This window comes from Nicotiana tomentosiformis, chromosome 8, assembly GCF_000390325.3.
Source record: "Nicotiana tomentosiformis chromosome 8, ASM39032v3, whole genome shotgun sequence".
NCBI lineage: Eukaryota > Viridiplantae > Streptophyta > Magnoliopsida > Solanales > Solanaceae > Nicotiana > Nicotiana tomentosiformis.
Genome location: NC_090819.1, coordinates 96203370 through 96226240, shown reverse-complemented (window position 1 = coordinate 96226240; position 22871 = coordinate 96203370). Strand labels below are relative to the sequence as shown.

At 39.4% G+C, this 22871-nt stretch overlaps 1 protein-coding gene across 1 annotated transcript; it reads right to left on the bottom strand.

The window, feature by feature from the left end:
• Nucleotides 1–21049: 21049 nt before the first annotated feature.
• LOC104096963 (NDR1/HIN1-like protein 13) lies at nucleotides 21050–22497 on the bottom strand. Its single transcript, XM_009603424.4, has one exon. The coding sequence runs from the start codon at nucleotides 22183–22185 to the stop codon at nucleotides 21376–21378; it is 810 nt and encodes a 269-aa protein (XP_009601719.1). The 5' UTR covers nucleotides 22186–22497; the 3' UTR covers nucleotides 21050–21375.
• Nucleotides 22498–22871: the final 374 nt, after the last annotated feature.

The following is a 22871-nucleotide window of genomic DNA, read 5'->3' as shown; positions in this document are numbered from 1 at the left end:
GCGTTGATCCCGAAGGTAGCATACGCAGGGAAGTTCGATCAGGTGGTCGAGGTACGCAGGGCGGAGAAGATGGTGGACTTAGCCTCCAATTGATATTCGAAATATTACAGGCTCAACAAGCCGCTATAGCACAACTACAAAATAAGCACCGAACACCGAGTAGGATCGAACCAGAAGTCATCTACAGGACCGAGCCTGTGCCGGAAAGGTCAAACGCCAAAGAATCAGGGACTGACCCCGCCATTATAAAAATGCTCGAAGAGCTCACTAAACGGATTGAATCGGGAGAAAAGAAAATCGAGGCAAATGACAAGAAAGTAGAGACATAAAACTCTCGGGTTGACCAATTATCGGGGGCACCACCAATTCTAAAGGGTATGGATTCAAAGAAATTTGTACAGAAGCCTTTCCCTCCAAGTGCGGCTCCGAAACCCATTCCGACAAAATTCCGAATGCCAGAAATTCCTAAGTATAATGGGACCACCGACCCTAATGAGCATGTCACTTCTTATACATGCGCAATAAAAAGGAATGACTTGGAAGACGATGAGATTGAATCTGTTTTACTGAAGAAATTTGGAGAAATCTTGTCAAAAGGAACAATGATATTGTACCACAATTTGCCACCTAATTCTATCGATTCCTTCGCCATGCTTGCAGACTCCTTTGTAAAGGCACATACCGGAGCAATAAAGGTTGCAACTAGGAAGTCGGATCTCTTCAAGGTGAAACATAAAGACAACGAAATATTGATGGAATTCATATCTCGGTTCCAGATGGAACGCATGGAACTACCATCGGTCACAGACGATTGGTGTTTAAGCCTTTACTCAGGGTTTGAACGAATGAAGTTCGGTGGCATCACTACAGATAAAACAAAATTTAATTGAATATCCAGTGGTAACCTGGGCCGATGTACATAATTGGTACCAGTCAAAGATCAGGGTGGAGGATGATCAATTGGGGACCCCTTCCGGTTCCGTTTATCCAAACAGGCCCGTCGGCAGAACTCAAAGGGATATCGACAGAGAACCCCGGTCGAACAGAGATCGGTATCAACCATCCAACGCAGATAGTAGAAACAGCGGCCCAGGATGCAATCCCATCCGAAATGATCAAAGTAATGATTGAGGATAGAGCTCTCGAGGGCTCATGAGCAAAAGTGGCTTCGATAAACATGTTGATCCCACAGAAGCACCACGGTTATCAGAATACAACTTCAGCATCGATGCATCAGGTATTGTGTCAGCCATTGGGAAAATCAAAGATACTAGATGGCCCAGACCCCTACAAACCGATCCATCCCAAAGAAACCCCAATCAAATATGAAAATACCATGGTACACATGGTCATAGAACCGAAGACTATAGATAACTACGGGAGAATGTGGCCCGTCTATTCAACGAGGGTCACCTTTGAGAATTCTTTAGCGACCGAGCTAAGAACCATTTCAAAGATAGGGATGCGAACAGGAAAAACGAGCAGGAAGAACCACATCATGTGATTCACATGATCGTTGGTGGGGTCGATATTCCACAAGGGCCCGTGTTCAAATGCACTAAAGTATCAATCACCAGGGAAAAATGAACTCGAGACTATGTGCCAGAAGGCACTTTATCATTCAATGATGATGAAGCAGAAGGGATCTCACAACCCCACAATGATGCTTTGGTAATATTTATCCTTATGAATAAAATTCAGGTTAAACGTGTTTTAATTGATCCAGGAAGCTCGGCCAATATTATTCGATCGAGGGTCCTGGAGCAGCTCGGCCTACAAGATCAGATCGTACCCGCAGCTCAGATTCTCAATGGCTTCAACATGGCGAGTGAAATAACTAAAGGCGTAATCATCCTACCAGTAAATATAGCCGGAACTATTCAAGAAACAAAGTTCCATGTGATCGAGGGCGATATGAGATACAACGCACTGCTGGAAGACCCTGGATTCACAACATGAGGGCGGCCCCCTCAACCTTTCACCAAATACTAAAGTGCCCAACACCGGATGGAGTACAAACGGTGTATGGGGAACAGCATGCTGCCAAAGAGATGTTCGCGGTCGACAAAGTAATGCCGGTATCATCGCTTACATCAATAAAGGGATCGGAGTCCAAAGGAAAACAAAAAGCTAAATAGCAACCACAGCCACCAGCCTCAACGTCGGAGAAGCAGGGAATGGACGACGACAATGACTACTAGATCCCTTGATCCTTCATAATCCCCGAGGATTCCGACGCCACCAAATCGACAATCGAAGAGCTGGAGTAAGTCATACTGATCGAGCATCTACCCGATCGAAAGGTATACTTGGGTACGGGGTTAACCCTCGAGGTCAAGGAAAAACTCATTAAATTTCTTATCAATAATATGGATTGTTTTGCTTGGTCCCACCTAGATATGACAGGGATCCCGCCAGAGATCACTACACATCGACTAAGCTTGGACCCGAAGTTCTGCCCGGTAAAACAAAAGAGAAGGCCCCAGTCCGAAGTAAAACATGCATTCATCAAGGACGAGGTAGCCAAACTTCTCAAAATAGGATCCATTCGGGAAGTAAAATATCCCAAATGGTTAGCAAACATAGTCGTAGCCCCTAAAAAAGGAAACAAACTTAGAATGTGCGCAGACTATAAAGATTTAAACAAAGCATGTCCTAAAGACTCTTTTCCTCTGCCGAATATCGATCGTATGATCGATGCCACGGCCAGCCACGAGATCCTTAGTTTTCTCGATGCCTACTCCGGGTACAATCAAATATAAATGATATCGGAGGATCAGGAAAAGACTTCGTTCATCACTAAGTACGCCACCTATTATTATAATGTAATGTTGTTTGGACTAAAATAATGCTTGTTCCACTTATCAAGGCTTAGTAAATCGAATGTTCGAAGAACAAATAAGTAAATCAATGGAGGTTTATATTGATGATATGCTAGTTAAGTCCCTGCGAGCAGGGGACCATTTGACACATTTGCAGGAGACCTTCGATATACTAAGGAAACACTGCATGAAACTCAATCCGGAGAAATGTGCATTCGGGGTCGGCTCGGGCAAGTTCCTCGGCTTTATGGTATCAAATCGGGGGATCAAAATCAACCCCGATAAGATCAAGGCAATCGAAGACATCACAGTCGTGGACAATGTTAAGGTCGTACAAAGATTAACAGGGCGCATAGCCGCCCTAGGTCATTTCATCTCGAGGTCTTCAGATATAAGTCACAGGTTCTTCTCACTACTCAAAAAGAAGAACAATTTTGCATGGACCCCGAAATGCCAACAAGCATTGGAAGAATTAAAGCGGTGCCTCTCGAGACCGCCACTTCTTCATACTCCAAAAACGGACGAGCAACTCTACTTGTACTTAGCAGTCTCGGAAATCGCTGTAAGTAGGGTCCTAGTTCGAGAAGATCAAGGTACGTAATTTCCTGTTTACTATGTTAGTCGAACTTTAGGTGACATCGAGACCCGGTACCCACACTTAGAAAAATTAGTGCTTGCCCTAATAAGCGCCTCTAGGAAATTAAAACCATATTTTCAGTGACACCCGATCTGTGTGGTGACTACTTATCCCGTTCGCAATATTTTGCATAAGCCCGAACTTTCGGGCCGGTTGGCCAAATAGGCCATCGAGATTAGTGGGTACGATATCGAGTATAGACCCCGAACGGCCATCAAGTCTCAAATCTTAGCGGACTTCGTGGCCGACTTTATGCCGTCCCTCGTACTCGAGGTCGAAAAGGAACTATTATTAAAGTAGGGTACATCATCGGGGGTGTGGACCCTCTTCACAGACGGCGCATCAAACATGAAGGGGTCCGGGCTAGGCATCGTTTTGAAGTCGCCCACGGGTAATACAATTAGACAAGCTATCAAAACTTCCAAGTTAACTAACAATGAGGCCGACTATGAGGCCATGATTGCAGGGTCTCGATATAGATAAAGGTTTGGGAGCAGAGTCATCGAGGCCAAATGTGACTCCCTGCTTGTGGTAAACCAAGTCAATAGAACCTTCGAGGTTCGAGAAGATCGAATGCAGAGGTACTTGGACAAATTACAGGTGACTCTACATCGGTTTAAAGAATGGATCCTACAGCATGTGCCTCGAGAACAAAACAGCTAGGTCGATGCCCTTACAAATTTGGGGTCATCAGTCGAAGACGACTACATTATCTCGGGGACTGTTGTACAACTTTCAAGGTCAATAATCAAAGAAGGCCACACGGAAATCAACTCCACAAGTCTGACCTGGGATTGGAGGAACAAATATATCGAGTACCTAAAGAATGCGAAGCTTCCATCGGATCCTAAGGAATCGAGGACTCTACGTACGAAGGCCGCATGATTCACATTGGGTGAAGATGGAATACTATATAGAAGGATGTTCGATGGATGATTGGCAATATGTTTGGGACCAGGAGATACCGACTACGTCCTACGAGAAATCTACGAGGGCACCTGCGGAAATCATTCCGGTGCCGAATCATTGGTTCACAAAGTCATCAGAGTAGGATACTATTGGGCCGATATGGAAAAGGATACAAAAGAGTTTGTTCGAAAGTGCGACAAATGTTAAAGTTATGCGCCGATGATTCACCAACCCGAAGAGCAACTCCACTCAGTCTTATCCTCATGGCCATTCATGAAATGAGGAATGGATATCGTCGACCCTCTACCATCGGCCCCAGGTAAAGCTAAATTTATTTTGTTTAGGACTGACTATTTCTCTAAGTGGGTTGAAGCACAGGATTTCAAGAAAATTAGAGAGAAAGAAGTCGTAGACTTTATCTAGGACCACATTATATGCCGATTCGGGATGCCTGTCGAGATTGTATGCGACAATGGAAAGCAATTCGTCGGTAGCAAAGTGACCAAGTTTTTCGAATATCACAAAATAAAAAGGATCCTGTCAATGTTTATCATCATAGTGGGAACGGACAGGCCGAATCGACAAACAAGACTATCATTCAAAATCTAAAAAAAAAGATTGAACGACGCTAAGGGAAAATGGAGAGAAATATTGCCCGAAGTCCTTTGGGCGTATCGAACAACACCAAAATCCAGTACGGTCGTACGGGGGCAACATCGTTCTCTTTAGTATATGGCGACGAAGCTCTGATCCCGGTTGAAGTCGGGGAACCTAGCGTCAGGTTTTAATATGCAATGGAAGAGTCAAATCACGAGGCTATGAATACAAGCCTCGAATTGCTAGATGAAAAACGGGAAGCCTCCCTAGTTCGAATGGCCGCACATAAATAGCGGATCGAAAGGTACTACAATTGAAGAACCAATCTTCGACACTTTAAAATCGGGGACTTGGTTATGAGGAAGGTCATCCTCAATACTCGAGACCCAAATGAAGGAAAACTTGGCCCGAACTGGGAGGGACCGTATAAGGTCCTCGATATCATCGGAAAGGGATCCTATAAACTTGGTACGATGAACGGTGAACAATTGCCAAACAATTGGAACATATCACTCCTCAAATGATATTACTGCTAAGGTACGACCTTCTCCACTTTTGTTTATATTTTATACTAACTATTTGCATGTGTTTAATCGAATACATCAAAGGATTCTTCAAATACAAAGTCCTTAGGTCTGAAAGCACGCGTTGTACTCTTTTTCCCTTAGACCAGTTTTTGTCCCAAATAGATTTTTCCGGTGAGGTTTTTAACGAGGTAACCATTATTCGTGCTAAACTTAGACCAATTCAATAGTATCCGAGATTCCTTTACAATCAAACCTCAAATACTGGGGGGCATCACCCTCGGATAGTTACAAGGAAACTACTTCGTGCCGACAGGGTCTCGATAGGTAAATTTTGTAAGGGTCAAACGGTAGAACAAACCATGCCCATGTAGATTACTCGAGCCCTAATGGCAAACATGTACGCATGTTAATCTATTAAAAAAAGTATTTTTCCTTGCCAGATATTTCATGCCTTAGAGAAATTTTTACTTTACAATGTCGTGCTTGTGATCTATTGTGGAAACTTGCTTAAGGGTCGGTCACAACTAAAGTTCAAACAATTGATCCCGCACTCGGGGACTGCCATCCGAAAAATCGACATGATCGAATTACTAAAACCTCGAGATCGTAAGACCTTAAAAAGGCAACCCTCGATTTTATAGGCCACGGCCACCCCACTCGGGGACTGATACTTCGAACAAGTTTGAAGTATAATAGTGGAACAAGCCCAAAAGGCGTATCCCAAGCTAAAGGCTATGGCTAAATTAACACGGTTCGGAGACGTCCGATTTTCGTTATAAAACAGGCCTTCAAATATTTTCATAAACCGGTTAAAAAGGGTACCCTCGGCTGAATTACTAAGGGTCTCAATAATATCGACGCTCGAAAACTCTAATGGGTACAAAGTCGTTCGAACTCTCAAACAAATTCTTTATTTTATACGTAGGCATTACGAAACAAAGGGTCTCGATAATATCGACCCTCGAAAACCCTAATGGGTACAAAGTCATTCTAACTCTCGAACAAATTCTTTATTTTATGCTAAGGCATTACGAAATAAAGGGTCTCGATAATATCGACCCTCAAAAATCCTAATGGGTACAAAGTCGTTCGAACTCTCAAACAAATTCTTTATTTTATGCTAAAGGCATTACGAAATAAAGGGTCTCGATAATATCGACCCTTGAAAATCCTAAATGGGTACGGAATCGTTCGAACTCTCGAGCAAATCCCTTATTTCATGCTAAGGTACAACAGATTTTATATGATTAAACAATAAACTTTTCAAGCCGAAAAGGGGGAGAAAGCTATTCTTTTTACTATGGCCGTATCGGCCTAATTCAAGAGCCTAAAGGGCCATTTTATTTCTGAGTTCGAGAAATAATCCTCACTCAATTAAAACCTAAGGGTCACCCTACTCCGAGTTCAAGCAAGTACTCACTCGATTAAGACTACACTAGTCCGACTTCGGTCTAGTTTCCTAAAGTCCCAAACGTATGAGCCAAATCTCCATAAGACATGAATGAAATAGAATTTTCACGAGACAGGAAATAGAATAAAGACAAGTCAAAAAGAAAAAAGATCTTTTATATATATACGAAGATATTTACAAGGACCAATCAGGGTAGCTTCTTCTCCATCGAGGTCCTCCCCATTCTCGGACCCACTCTTGCTGCCATCATCATCATCATCATCATCATTGGAAAAGGCCAGCACTCCAGCATCGGCTTCATGCTTTCTAGCCTTTATTATCTTGTCGGTAAGATCGAAACCTCGAGCGTGGATCTCCTAGAGGGTTTTCCTCCGAGATTGGCATTTGGCGAGTTCAGCAATCCAATGTGCTCGAGCTTGAGCAGTCTCGGCTGTCTCTCTCGCTTGGACTTGAGCGGCTTCAGCATCAGCCCGGTAGACGGCCATGATCGCCTCTGCCTAGGCCTTTGCCTTTTTGGCATCAGATTTGGCCTTTGCAAGTTCGGAAGCCAACCGAGCCTCGAGATCCTCTATTTTATTTGCCTAAGCTGAGCTCTTCTCCTACTTGCCTCGAAGATGACTTTCGACCGATGACAATTGGGCTTGAGCAGCCTCTTTTTCAGCAGCAAAGCGGTTCATACTTTCTTTCCACCCCAAGGTTTCCTCCTTCATTATGTCGACCTCCTCGTGGAATTGCTCGATCCTCTCGACCTTCTGTTGGAGCTGTGAGATTGAAATATTAGCCACCGTTCCCGAATCGAGCCCATGAGCTTTTAAGATTTTCATTACTTGCTTAAGCAGGTCGGTCTAATCTTTGTGAGCCGTGGCCAACTCGGCTCGGAGGTCCTTGATCTTTTCTTCTTTTTGCCCACCGAGAAGGTTGAGGGCATTTCTCTCATCGGTAAGCCTTTGAATGTCGGCCTCGTACCGACTCATCTCAACTCGAGACCGAGAAAATGCTTCCCGATGAAGCGCTGAGGCTTACGCAGAAAGAAGAAAAAAGCTAGACAGGAAGAGAAAAATGAACATGAGGGTAATACCAACAAAGGGAGTTAAGGCTTACCCGATTCAGAGCTTGGTGCGCTTCGTTGAAAAGGCTCGATGCCTCGCCCGAGTCCTTCCTCGAGACCTCCAAGTCGCTCAGGCCGGTAGCATCTTCGACCCCAGTAAAGTAATCACGGAACGGGTCCTCCCTTCCGTGGGCTCCTTCGATGGAGGGGGTCTTCAAGGCTCGAGCCTCTTGCATCATCTCCTCAGAAAATGAGAGGAGTAGCCGGGAGCCTCCAATGTTATCTCCATATCGAGGGGCCTTGAGACTAGACCCTACAGCCGTACCCATCGTTGGCTCATTATGGTGGGAGGCATCTTCAATCCTCGATGACTCAAGGACTTCGCCAAAGTCTCTTTCTGAGACCCCCTCATCTCGAGATGGAGTCTCTGCAGCCTTCACCGATTCAGTGGCCTTTGGGGCCTCGGTGCTCATTCCCACTCGGGCCACCAGTCCGGAGTCGTCGTCTTCCTCTTCTTCGTCTTCCTCCCTTAGACGTCGAACAGAGTCTTCAGTCAGAAGGATGATGTTCTTATTCGGCTTACGAGCCGCCTTCTTCTAAGGTTTTGGATCCTCGGAGGTTGAGGTCTTTTTCCTTTTTTTGTCCTTCGCCGGTTTTGGTGTCAGGGATCGAAGTCTCCTCCTCACCAGATAGGGGCCTCATGACCTCATCCTTGCTCAGGCCTGTACACGAGAAAAATTGAATAAGTAGAAGAAAGGCATCTTAATCGAATCATCAAATACACAAAAAGTGGGCTTACCATGAGTCTTGGCCTCCCATCGGCCCTTTGATAAATCGTGCCATGAGCGCTCGGCGTATGTAGAGGTCGAGGCCAAGTTCCGAACCCAACTCTCGAGGTCGGGAATCGCATGGGGCATCCAAGCGACCGCTACATCATGGAAAAAGACATCGATGAGAAAAGACAAAGGAACAAATAATACGTGGAAGCTAACAGTGAGACGGTACTTATGATTCATGTTTCATTTCTCAGAAAATGGCATCTCCTCGGCTAGAATTAGGTCGGAAGTCCTCACTTGAACGAACTGGCCCATCCAGCCTTTATCCTTGTCCTCGTATATGCTCGAGAACAGCACTTTGGTAGCCCGACGTGGAGTATTATTAACTCGCCTCGATAGAGGCAGGCGCTATACAATCTGATAAGGTGATCGAGGGTGAAAAGGAGCCCCTCGAATTTGCTCACGAAGAATCAAAGCCGAATAACAATTCGCCAAAAGGAAGGATGGATTTGGCCTAGGGTTATTCGATATTGACGGCAAAAATCAATGATGACGGGGTCAAGGGGGCCCAGTATGAAAGGGTAAGTGTACACACTTAGAAACCCTTCCACATGGGTGGTGATGTCTTCTTCGGGGGTCGGGATCACCACATCTCTGCCCTCCCAATTGCAATCTTTCTTTACCTGCTTAAGGTATCCCTCAGTTATCGAGCATATATACCTCGACACTGGCTCGCATCGACCAGGAATCAATGAGGCTTTATCGATCTTGAAATCGGAGTTTAGCGTGCACCCCCCAGGAATGCATTCCTTAAGACGGGTTCCACCGGCGTTTTTCCGCCGGCCGGTTGAGAAGATGAAGCAGCTTCTTTTTGTGGTATCGTTTTCGATGTTTTTGCCATTTTTGTGTAAGTTTAAAGGAGAGGAAGATAATAGGACTTGGCATTTGAGAAAGGATTAACAGCAAAACCTGAAGATTTGTAAAAGGGAAGAACTTAAGAGATGTAAAAGCTTTAGAGATTAGAAGGAAGTGAAAGTAAAGTTTGAATCAATGAGGAAGGGGTCTATTTATTGGATTCACGGCGACGGTTCAAAGGCACTAGTGGCCGACCACCAACTGACACTCATTAATGACTTGGGGGAACTGTACCGACAGGACGTTTTTGGTCACTTCTGTCGCTTATGTCACGACGGTGACGTCATGGCAGGTCGAGGTAAAAATCGAAGGCTCAATTCGTTTCTTGTCATTACACTCCAAAAAATGAGGGGACTATCTGTATACGGTTAAAACTAAGCCCACCCAATTTTTCTATCTGACCGGGACCAGGGAGCTGCATCGAAGGTCGGCCCCGTAGTGGATTAGACTAAGGTACAAGGATAAAGTACCAAGTTCGGGATTCGAGGTACCTGTCGAGATCGAGGCCAGCAACGATCGAGACCGAATAAGACATGCATCGAGCAAGATCGAAGATAACATAATAACGGAAAGGCGAAATATCCGTGACTGGTCGAAAATTATGGCGGAAATCTCGTAACTGATCAAATTAGGAATTATTAATTAGCTAATCATGGGATTTCCTTCTGTAATTAGAGTTATACCATAAGTAGAATTCCTCTACTATATAAAGGGGAGTATTAACCATTTGTAGGGACAGATTGTTCAAAGATATAAAAGCAATATAATTCTCTTTTGCGTTTATACTATTGTTCATCAGCTTGTTGTATTGTTCTTGCATCAACCAGTTCGAAGGTATCCAAACTCGAGGGCTGAGTTCCATTCTAACACTGGTTTGCTTTACTTTATAGTTCATTTCTGTTATTAATCTTCATATTTATCAATTGGTATTAAGTGAAATCACGTGTTTTTAAAACCCCATTATAAATTTAATTGTTATCCAATTTTAAGGGTAAACAGTAACATATGTGTTTGAGCTATCCCTCCGTACAACTTTCTTGTAAGCTAACGAATTGTGTTAAAACCACATTAATCTCTTCTTCTTCTGCTTTTTTTTTAGCTTGGAAACACGTGAATAAGATGCTCCTTGATCATATTGAAGTCTCTATCAAGCAAATGAAAAAATAATATGGCACTATATAAGGAATTTAACTAAGCCACAACAAAGTGTCATTTAATTAAGAAAGTTGTTTTTCTTATGTTTAACTTCAGGATTTCACCTTTAAAAAAAAGTTTCACCAAATTTCCTTTACTATATTGGTAAACAAAAAGAAAATAATTTTCTACAGTTTTCTTTACTATCATGTGCATTGCATATTCATGCGAATAAATAGTTATTCACATAAAGATTTGGCACAAAATGCAGATAATGAGTTAATTGCCCGCCTCTCCATACACTTCACAGTACCATATTTTGACTCTTTCTATTTATGTAGATTTCATCTTTCCATTTTGAAATTAAATCTGTGACAACAGAAAATAACTCGTCAAAAAGTAACTAAGGGGGTGAGTTGCGTGATCCCCCAATCGCCGGGGGCTCAAGAACAAATTTACTGTTTTATGTGTTCTAAAGCTATCAAAAATAAATTCAAAATATACAGGGGTATTATTATTTTTAGCCCGCGTCAGAAACTATTTATATCTGGTTGCCGAAAAGTGTATAAAAATTATATAATTTTTGTGTTAGTCCCGCCAATATTGCTGTATTTGTAAATAATAATTCTGCAAAATATAAGTTATCGTAATGAAACAGTAATTAATTCGAGCCCACTGAATTCACAGTGTTTCCTTAAGGAATTTAATCCCCTCCTAGTACCCAAGGTAATAGATTATTTCCTCCCAGGATAGAACGAATCACACACTGGTGTAGCGGTACTTCAAACCCCCGTGTTTCAGCGAACACAAAGTTCGGTAGCAAATCACACTTACAGTTACTTTGTTTGAAGTTAAAACAATGCAGAACAAAGGAGTAGAAACTCAAAAAATAGTATGGAAATGCTGAGAGGAAGGAGTGCAATGTATAGCCAAATCTGTTGAGCGATTTTCAGTTTATTGTTCTTGTGTGTTGTGTGTTGAGTGTCTTTCTTCAACAGCTGCTGCACATATATATAGCAGCCAGTGTTGAAAAGAATAATCGTCCACCCTCCATGGTGGAGCAAGCATTAGCTTGTTTGTGGAGCAAGCACAATCATAGTGGGAAAAGCATTAGGCGGCTGCCTTGTGGTCAATACACGGATTGAAAAATATCCGTTACAAATGCGGATAATCTTACGTTAATATTTACTATTAACAAATAAATTTGGTCCAAAAAATTAATCAATCAATCATTTGACCAAATCCAAATCCAAATCCGAAGCCGAAGCCGAAGCCGAAGACGTAGCCGTAGCCGAAGCCGAGCCGAGCGAGCGACGACGACGACGGCGCGAGGCTTGCTTTCTTCTTAACTCTTTAAGAGCTACAAGAAGAGCAATTATATATATACCCACCAAAAATCTCTTCCTCTTCCAATATGGGACAATGTCTCATTGTCAAGAGGGGAACTTAAAATTTTACTCAAAAATTTTATTTTTCCTCCATTTCCCATTCACCCTCATTTTAAGACTATTTCATCTTAAAACAAAAACTTCAACAATCCCCCACATGAATGGGGAATGGCTATATCACGGAAGTATGCATGAAAAAACTGTGTGATTTACAAGCAAGGATTAATCGCATCTGGATAAGTAGGTTTCCCTTTGAACTTTCCGTAGTAAACTTATGTCGGATATACTCGGTCAATCGGTAGATTTGATATCTTTGAACCGTCGATCTTTGGTGTATACCTAGACAACCATAAGTCACACAATCAACCCTTAACCGTCTTTGGTTCTCATTGTTGTGTTCGTTTCAGCCATGAACACCGCCTGGTTTCATAAGTGCGTAGAGAACTGGCCTTACAAAGTTCTCCTTGAAGCGGCTAACACTTCACACTTACATAGGTGATTTCTAAACGTGTCATCCTGTAGATACACTATTTGATATACCCCGTATCAAATTTAGAAATTATTAAAAAGCCTTAATGCTTTATCCTTGGTACTGAACATTGTCTCATCACGAGAACGGACTAAAATTTTATTTGACAATGTTGAACCGTCATTAATGACTTTGTTTGATCTCCTTGAACCTAGATCTTGGGATCTCCAGTCTTCTAGGTAGAGTTACCGCCACAATGACTTGTTCTCGGCCATAGCCCCATTCCCCTTGATGATTTCTCAACTACCTCTCTAGTTAGGCCTTTTGTAAGTGGATCCGACACATTATCACTTGACTTTACATAGTCAATCATGATAATTCCTCTAGAGAGTAATTGCCTAACAGTTTTATGTCTTTGTCGTATATGACGAGATTTACCGTTATACATAACGCTCCCAGCCCTTCCAATTGCCGCTTGACTATCACAATGTATGCATATTGGTGCCAACGGTTTGGGCCAAAATGGAATGTCTTCCAAGAAATTCCGGAGCCATTCAGCTTCTTCACCGGCTTTATCTAAGGCTATGAATTCAGCCTCCATTGTAGAGCGGGCAATACATGTTTGTTTGGACGACTTCCAAGATACCGCTCCTCCACCAATAGTGAATACATATCCACTCGTGGACTTAGAATCAGTTGAACCGGTGATCCAATTTGCATCACAGTATCCCTCAATCACCGCAGGGAAATTACTGTAGTGCAATTCAAAATTCTGGGTATGTTCTAAATATCCCAAAACTCGTTTCATTGCCATCCAATGAGATTGGCCTGGATTGCTCGTATATCGACTCAGTTTACTTATAGCACAAGCTATATCTGGTCGTGTATAATTCATGATATACATTAAGCATCCCAACACACGAGCATAATCCAATTGTGATATGCTTTGGCCTTTATTCTTTGCTAATGCAAGATTCACGTCAATTGGAGTCTTTGCAACTTTAAAGCCCAAGTGCTTGAATTTTTCAAGTACTGTCTTAATATAATGAGATTGTGATAACGCCAGACCTTGAGGAGTCTTATGGATCTTAATTCTCAGAATTAAATCAGCAACTCCCAAGACTTTCATATCAAACTTGCTATTGAGCATACACTTAGTAGCATTTATGTTGGCAATGTCATTACTCATTATCAGCATATCATCCACATATAGGCAAACAATGACTATGTGATTTGGAACATTTTTAATGTACACACATTTATCACATTCATTTATCTTAAAACCATTTGACAACATTGTTTGGTCAAATTTCGCATGCCATTGTTTGGGTGCTTGTTTTAGTCCGTAAAGAGACTTAACAAGTCTACATACCTTCTTTTCTTTACCTGGAACCACAAACCCTTCAGGTTGTTCCATGTAAATTTCTTCCTCCAACTCTCCATTTAAGAAGGCCGTCTTAACATCCATTTGATGAATTTCAAGACCATACACTGCAGCTAATGCTACTAACATCCGTATGGACGTAATTCTTGTAACTGGAGAGTATGTATCAAAGTAGTCTAGACCTTCTCGTTGTCTATACCCTTTGACTACGAGTCTTGCCTTGAATTTATCAATAGTGCCATCATCTTTGATTTTTCTCTTAAAAATCCATTTAGAACCCAAAGGTTTATTTCCAGGAGGAAGATCAACCAATTCCCATGTATGGTTGTTCAATATGGATTCTATTTCACTATTGACTGCCTCTTTCCAAAACAATGATTCCGAAGAAGTCATAGCTTCTTTAAATGTTTGAGGCTCATTCTCCAATAAGAAAGTCACAAAATCTGGTCCAAATGAAGTAGACGTTCTTTCACGTTTACTACATCTTGGATCCTCCTGATTACATGTACTTTCTTTTGTTTCTTCCCGAGGTCGTTTAGATCCTTCACCAAACGACTCACATTCCTTTTTATACGGATATATATTTTCAAAAAACTCAGCATTATCTGATTCTATAACCATATTATTATGAATGTCGGAATTTTCTGATTTATGAACCAGAAATCGATATGCTTTACTATTTGTCGCATATCCTATGAAAACACAATCAACGGTTTTCGGTCCTATCTTTACCCTTTTGGGTTTAGGAACTTGCACTTTTGCCAAACACCCCCACACTTTAAAATAATTCAAGTTGGGCTTCCTTCCTTTCCATTTTTCATATGGAATGGATTGTGTTTTGCTATGGGGCACTCGATTTAATATTCGATTAGCCGTAAGAATGGCTTCCCCCCACAAGTTCTGTGGCAAACCAGAACTTATCAACAACGCATTCATCATCTCCTTTAATGTGCGATTCTTTCTTTCCGCAATCCCATTAGATTGGGGCGTGTAAGGGGCTGTTGTTTGATGAATAATTCCATATTCTAAACATATTTCTTCAAAAGGAGATTCATATTCACCACCCCTATCACTTCTTATCATTTTTACTTTCTTGTTAAGTTGCGTTTCAACTTCATTTTTGTATTGCCTGAATGCGTCTATTGCTTCATCTTTACTATTCAGTAAGTAAACATAGCAATATCGAGTACCATCGTCAATAAAAGTTATGAAATACTTCTTTCCACCGCGAGATGGTATTGACTTCATGTCACAAATATCTGTGTGAATTAAGTCTAAAGGATTTGAATTCCTTTCAACTGACTTATAAGGATGTTTAACATACTTAGATTCTACACATGTTTGACATTTTGATTTTTCGCATTCAAACTTAGGTAGTACTTCCAAGTTAATCATTTTCCGCAAGGTTTTATAATTGACATGACCCAAACGTACATGCCATAAATCATTTGACTCAAGTAAGTAAGAAGAAGCTGAAATATTATTATTGTTTTCCACAACCATTACATTCAGATTGAAAAGGCCCTCGGTGAGGTAACATTTTCCTATAAATATTTTATTCTTACTAATGACAACCTTGTTGGACACAAAAACGCACTTAAAATCGTGCTTAACAAGAAGTCCAGTAGAGACTAAATTCTTTCTCATTTCGGGAACATGAAGGACATTGTTCAAAGTCATGACCTTGCCAGAAGTCATTTTCAGAAATATCTTCCCATATCCTTCAACTTTTGTTATTGAAGCATTTCCCATATAAACTGTCTCTCCGGGTCCAGCAGGAGCATAAGTAGCAAAAGCTTCTCTAACTGCACAAACATGGCGAGTGGTTCCTGAATCAAACCACCATAGTTTAGGATTTTCCACCAAGTTACATTCAGAAAGTATGGCACACAAGTTATCAACATCATCATGGTTTATTACCATGTTTGCTTGACCCCTTTTCTTGTCTTTCTTCGGAGCACGACACTCCGTAGATTTGTGTCCGGTTTTCCCACAGTTGTAGCAGTTTCCACTGAACCGCTTCTTGCTTGGGTTGTATTTCGGACCAGAAGCCTTCTTCCTCTTTTTGTTAGCTTCAACAATATTTGCTCCCATTATTGTTGAATTTCCACGGCCTCTCCTTTCAGCAGCTTTATTGTCCTCTTCGATTCTCAACCGAACAATGAGATCTTCAAGGGACATTTCCTTTCGTTTGTGTTTCAAATAATTTTTGAAGTCCTTCCACAACGGAGGCAACTTCTCAATCATTGCTGCTACTTGGAATGCTTCGTTGATGACAAGACCTTCAGCAAGTAGATCATGAATAATCACTTGCAATTCCTGGACTTGGGTAATAACAGACTTGCTATCTACCATTTTGTAGTCCAAAAATTTTGCGGCAACGAATTTCTTCATCCCGGCATCTTCAGTTTTATATTTCTTTTCAAGCGCATTCCACAATTCTTTTGACGTCTCCACGCTACTGTATACATTATACAGATTATCATCCAGTCCGCTAAGAATATAATTCTTGCATAAAAAATCAGAATACTTCCACGCTTCAATCACGAGAAAGCGTTCATTCTCTGGAGTTTTATCTGGCAGATCAGGAACATCTTCCTTGATGAACTTCTGTAGACATAACGTAGTTAAGTAGAAGAACATCTTCTGCTGCCAGCGCTTGAAATCAATCCCGGAAAACTTTTCGAGTTTTTCTGTCGGTGCCAACGCCGGTGTTCGGCTTGTCTATGCGTTGGCAGTCACCATCGGAACAGCTTGGTTTTCGCTTTCAGTCGTCATTTTTTCTGTAAAAGAATGACACAAACAAACGTTTAATAAACGTTTTCAAACTGGAGTAAAAATCACGTAGATTTTAATCTTCCAACAAAACGCCACGAAGGCTTTACTCTCCAAAACGAGAGTACACAAAACCACAAAGATTTTAGTTTGCAGAATAATAAGAATAACACAAATACAGAAATAAATATTAAATTCCTTAAGATTGTTAGTCCCGCCAATATTGCTATATTTGTAAATAATAATTCTGCAAAATATAAGTTATCGTAATGAAACAGTAATTAATTCGAGCCCACTGAATTCACAGTGTTTTCTTAAGGAATTTAATCCCCTCCTAGTACCCAAGGTAATGGATTATTTCCTCCCAGGATAGAACGAATCACACACTGGTGTAGCGGTACTTCAAACCCCAGTGTTTCAGCGAACACAAAGTTCGGTAGCAAATCACACTTACAGTTGCTTTGTTTGAAGTTAAAACAATGCAGAACAAAGGAGTAGAAACTCAGAAAATCGTATGGAAATGCTGAGAGGAAGGAGTGCAATGTATAGCCAAATCTGTTGAGCGATTTTCAGTTTGTTGTTCTTATGTGTTGTGTGTTGTGTGTCTTTCTTCAACAGCTGCTGCACATATATATAGCAGCCAGTGTTGAAGAAGAACAATCGTCCACCCTCCATGGTGGAGCAAGCATTAGCCGAGCGAGCGACGACGACGACGGCGCGAGGCTTGCTTTCTTCTGAACTCTTTAAGAGCTACAAGAAGAGCAATTATATATATACCCACCAAAAATCTCTTCCTCTTCCAATATGGGACAATGTCTCATTGTCAAGATGGGAAAACTTAAAATTTTACTCAAAAATTTCATTTTCCCTCCATTTCCCATTCACCCTCATTTTAAGACTATTTCATCTTAAAACAAAAACCTCAACATTTTGTATATAACATAGAGAATGTGTATATATATATATATATATATATATATATATATATATATATATACAGAAAATATACAAATTTTATATATTTTTGAACTATTATTTTTACAACGCCTATACAGTGTCATTTTTTCAAATATATAAGCAGAACAAAGAAAGGGAAAATTACTTAGACCTCCCTAAAGATCTGGTCTTGTGACAATAACATCTCCTGTGGTTGAGAATATTGTGGCTACCTCCCCTGTTTTTGTTTTTTTTTTTCCATAACAATAGTTTAAGCCTGATTTTCATTAATGCAAAAATAAAAAAAACAAATAAAATCTAACTAATTTTCCTGTTTTATAATGTTTTTTTAATTATACTCATAAAACTAATTAATTCTATGAAGACCTCCTTACAGTAAATTTCTTCTCTAATTGTCTAACGGACTAATGGAGTATGAAATATTTTTAGTATGACCGAGTCCTCATATTTTTATTTATTCGACCATCAAATTTAACGCTCGACAATTAATGAGACTATTTTCTTATTCATGTGTAAGATAAAGATAATTTTGAGGGGAGATTAGTTTTACAAATTTAACATTCAACAATTAGGCCATAAAAAGGACTATTTGGGGGGGGGGGGATGGGGGGGGGGGGGATTCAGAAATTACAAGGTTGGCAAGTTAAAAAAATTAAAGTAAAGGAGGTAAGTAAAATATTTTAATCACAAAAAATGTCAGTGTTGTGGTACCAAACGTAAAGAGAGTTTCTAAAATTTTGTCAAAAGAAATTTTACCAGAAAAGAAAATAAAGTACAAAGAAAAAAGTGGAAGATAAAAAACACAAGGAAGATGGAATTGGAACAAACCGACATATTTCCAGCTGTTTCAGAACAAACTATCACGTGCACTCTTTAGTCCCTCCTTTAATTAAGAGCTGGAGTCCTTATGATACAATTGATTGAAATCAAAGTGGGGAAAAGTTGCATTTTAAATGTTTTACTTAATTTTATTATTTGGTTATGTGTGTATCCTGAGTTAAAACTTATTCGTACTTTGTGGTTTGCGTCAATCTAAGTATTTTGCACATTACCATTTAACTATAGTTATCAAGCAATATTTATTTCATTTTAATTTATAATTTGTACGGTTTAAATTATTTAATTTAATTAAACATTGAATGCGAGTAAATATTTTTTTTTAATGTAACCTAATGTTACAGTATAATTTGTTTTCATGCATAAGCCAATGTCATTATCAAAATAAATTCGACTAGACTCCTTAATTTGTAAGTTTATAGGGCGATAACATCAAAATCTACCTCAATCATTATATTCTAATCATATTTAAGTTAATGATTAATTAACTATAATTTTTTCTAACCTCTACATCACTTTATTTCTCAAGAGCTCCTCCGTTTGTGGGGCTCATGGTCGACTAAAAAATTATATGAAAGTTAAAAAGTAGTATTACCTTTATTTAGTGAAGGCAAAATGGAGAAAAAAACAACTATTTATCTATATTATCCACTAAAAAATAATAATTTTTTTAAAAACAAGTTAAATATGAATAAGAACTATACTATCCACTTAGAAAATTGATAATCAATGGATAACTAATGAATTTAATTTTTACATTTGTAAATACTCAAATTAGGGATTCCTCAAGTTTTGAAAACTCAGAATTATTCCAAAAGTAGTTATTCAAGAAGCCTTGAAAAATATGAATATCCATATTATCCAACGGTTAATCTATTTTCTATCCGTATTAAATATAAGTCGGGTCGGATAATATATCCGTTTTTCATTACCATTTTCGATATGTCCATATCCGACCTGGCTCGCCCATTTGACATCCCTAGCTCTATTTCGCTTTATACAATGGTATTTGGATATAGATAAAGAAAATATTAGTAGAGTTTAAAAAAGATTTTTGATAAATACTAAAGGTATCATCAGAACTTCTATTTTTAATATGCCATCACATTTGAATGATTATACGGACATGACATTGAGGGTAAATAATATAAAATTTAAAATTAAAGAGTTTCTAAATATATAGTTATGACATTCTTTTGAGAAATACTGAAAAACGTCGTATAAAATGAAACAAATAGAGTATATTCCTTGACCGAGAGAAACATTCAATAGTTGTACATTTGTAATGTTTGTCACATGAATATACTCAACAAATAGAAGCAAATTCAATATTTAGAGTTAAGTTTCACACGAAATCAATGACTATAGATTGAGTATCTTGTATATATGCATTTAGCACTTAGCTGTGGTTAAACGATAAGTTTTTCACTTTTAATTCTCAATTGCATAGTTTGGGTAAAAACCCGGGGCGGGTATTATTTAGCCGTGAACTTGTGTTTAGCATTTAGAACATAGGGAACCTAATTTGCCAACTCAATTAAATCTAATTTTCTTGTAGTGTATTACTTCCTGCCACAATCTCTACATAAAATTTCAATTCGTTGTTGGCAGATGCTTTTCTGAATCCGATACATGCACTACAGGAATGAGTATTTATTCCTTAATTATAATTGAGAAATATTTTTAATTTATCTCAATTTTGTCACTTTATTAAATGTAATATCCATATCTTATATTGTTCTTACCGCAAATTACAGCACTGCTTTTCGTTTTAGGTACGTAATTTTTCTATTAATTTAATCATTCGATATCTAATTACATGCGGACTATTTTTGGTTCGCATAAAATAAGTTTTAATCATTACGCAACTTTATCCTGCATTTATGCGAGAAACTATTTTTACGGCTCGAACCGTGACCTCGTCAAATGAGGTCAACTTTACCTGATTAATAGTGAAATAATCTTTGTATCATCTCAATCCATCATCTTACCACATGATGACTTTAGTACTTCGAAATTACAGTGCCTCTTGCAACTAGTTGCGTGCGCAGAGGCAGAGGTATAGTAGCATTATTTTAAACATTGGCATCGAATTTAGCACATTAGCAGCTGACTACTGTACCTCTCCATTTTCATATTCAAATCTTCCCACCGATAATTAAACTCTTCTTAATGACCCCATGTCAACTTCATATTACTATATTCCCCAAAATGCAGATTTTCCCACTGCGATCCCTCAGAAAACGTTTCTTTTCCATTGCAGATGTCCCCTTTCTGGTGCTTCTTCCCCATCTTGTTCTTTTTTTTTTCTTTTTTCTTTTTTTTTGCATAAGATCCTCATCTTGTTCTATTCCTACTTAGTTGATATCTTAAAAAAAAAAAACGAGAAAATTGAGTCGTTTATATGGGAAAAAGCAGAGGAATTGTGACAGTATTTCATTGAAAAAAAATTTGAAATGAAAGTACCAAGAAATTGCTAAGTTGTGATTGAGATCTTCAATGAATTTAAGTCTGACTACAATTAACTTAAACGCATAGTTATGAGGAGAAAAAAATACTAATTGAAAACTCTATAATTCCAACCCCTCCCTTTTAATGTCTTCACAATTCTAGGGGAAAAAAAAACTCAATTAACTTTGGCATTCTTCCTAGTCTTCAGTTTACAAACAAATCGCCAAACCCCCCAAATGAAAAAAAAAACCAGAGGAGTAATTTGAACCCCAAAAGAAATTATAATTATACTTGACCAAAAAAAAAAGGAAAGAAAGTCAAACCAAATTGAGCTGAAATTAGAAGGTCCATTTCAAGATCTTGACTCTGAGATCAACCTTACACTTAGCATTACTTGTTGAAGCCACAGCTGGAGCTTTCCCCTTTGGAGTTGGTCCATGAATTCCTTCACACGTTACTCTGATCCCTACCCTTTTGCTTTTCAATTTGTCCATTTTCACTACAACCATTGTATCTATCAATAATGTTACCGGTAACCCAGCTTTTCTCTTCAGATCTGATCTCAAAGACGAAACGGAATCAGCATCAAGAACTTGAGATACCATTGACAGAGTAGAGTGTATAATAGTGATATTATTTGGACTGCTAGTGAACTCTGGAAACGACCCATTTGCTAAAACAACTTGATTTGATAGCGCAGTTATAGAGATGGGGTTATAGTTATATATCAGTTTCTTGTTTGGGTTTTTTGTTGAGAGTGTGAGGTTGAGTTTTGCAGTGAGGTGGGTGGTGTCATCGGCGGTAGTAGTAAGGTTGAACTGTGAGATTTTGAGTGAGGAGATTGAAAATGCGGGGCGTTGAGGATGGTAAAGGACGTAGAAAATAGCACCGGCAATGGCGGCAAGGAGAAGGATAATGAGAATGCTGAGAATGAACCAGAAACAGCACATGCAGAAACAACGTCGGCAGTTGCAACGGCGGTGGTTGTGTCGGTGGTAGGCAGTTGGTGTCGGTCGGTAAGGGATGCGATTTGGATTGTACATCTGGTTCTTGACGGTGGCGACAGCTGGATTTGCGGCGGTGGCTGTGGCATTGGGAGCGGTGGCTGTGCCATTAGGCTTGGCTGATGGGTAGACTCTGTCAGTCATTTTTTGGGGGGGAGAAAATGAATTGAGGTTAGATTTGGTAAGAGAATGGAAATAAGATAAATATAGTAAACTTGCGAGTAGATGCAAAGAATAAAGAATTATAGAAGAACTAAAGAAACAGAACAAGATAATGCATATGAAAGAGGTTAGAAAACCTTAACTTGTTCGAGGAAGAAAATGAAAAATTGTGAAGTAAAGGCAAAGCAAAGTGTCAAAGTTTTTTGTGTTGTGGTTTTTTTTTCTTTCTTGATTTGGTTCAAAGTCCTTTTGGGGTGTAGACTATAACCACAAGGGGAGAAATTGGAATCTCTTGGCTGGCTTGGGCCTTAAATTGTTTGTTTTGCTTTCTTTTTTATATTTTTTGATTTATCTCTCTGCTATACCCACTTGGTTTTGTCTTTTTTTCCCTCTCCCTTTTTCCTTTCTTTTTATATGTCAAGTTGTATTCTAATATGTTTTGAAATGAAAAAATGAGTTATATTCTATGAAACTTCTAAATGCAACAAAATTTATTGAATGTATGCGAATATACAGTTTACAAATGTGTAATCCATTCGTTCACTTTTACTTATTCAGTATTCTAAAAATAAATTTTCTCTTTTACTTGTCACTTTTAGGATATCAAGAGAAGACAATTTCATTTTTCCTGTTATACTCACAACATTAATTAATCATTTCAAATCATT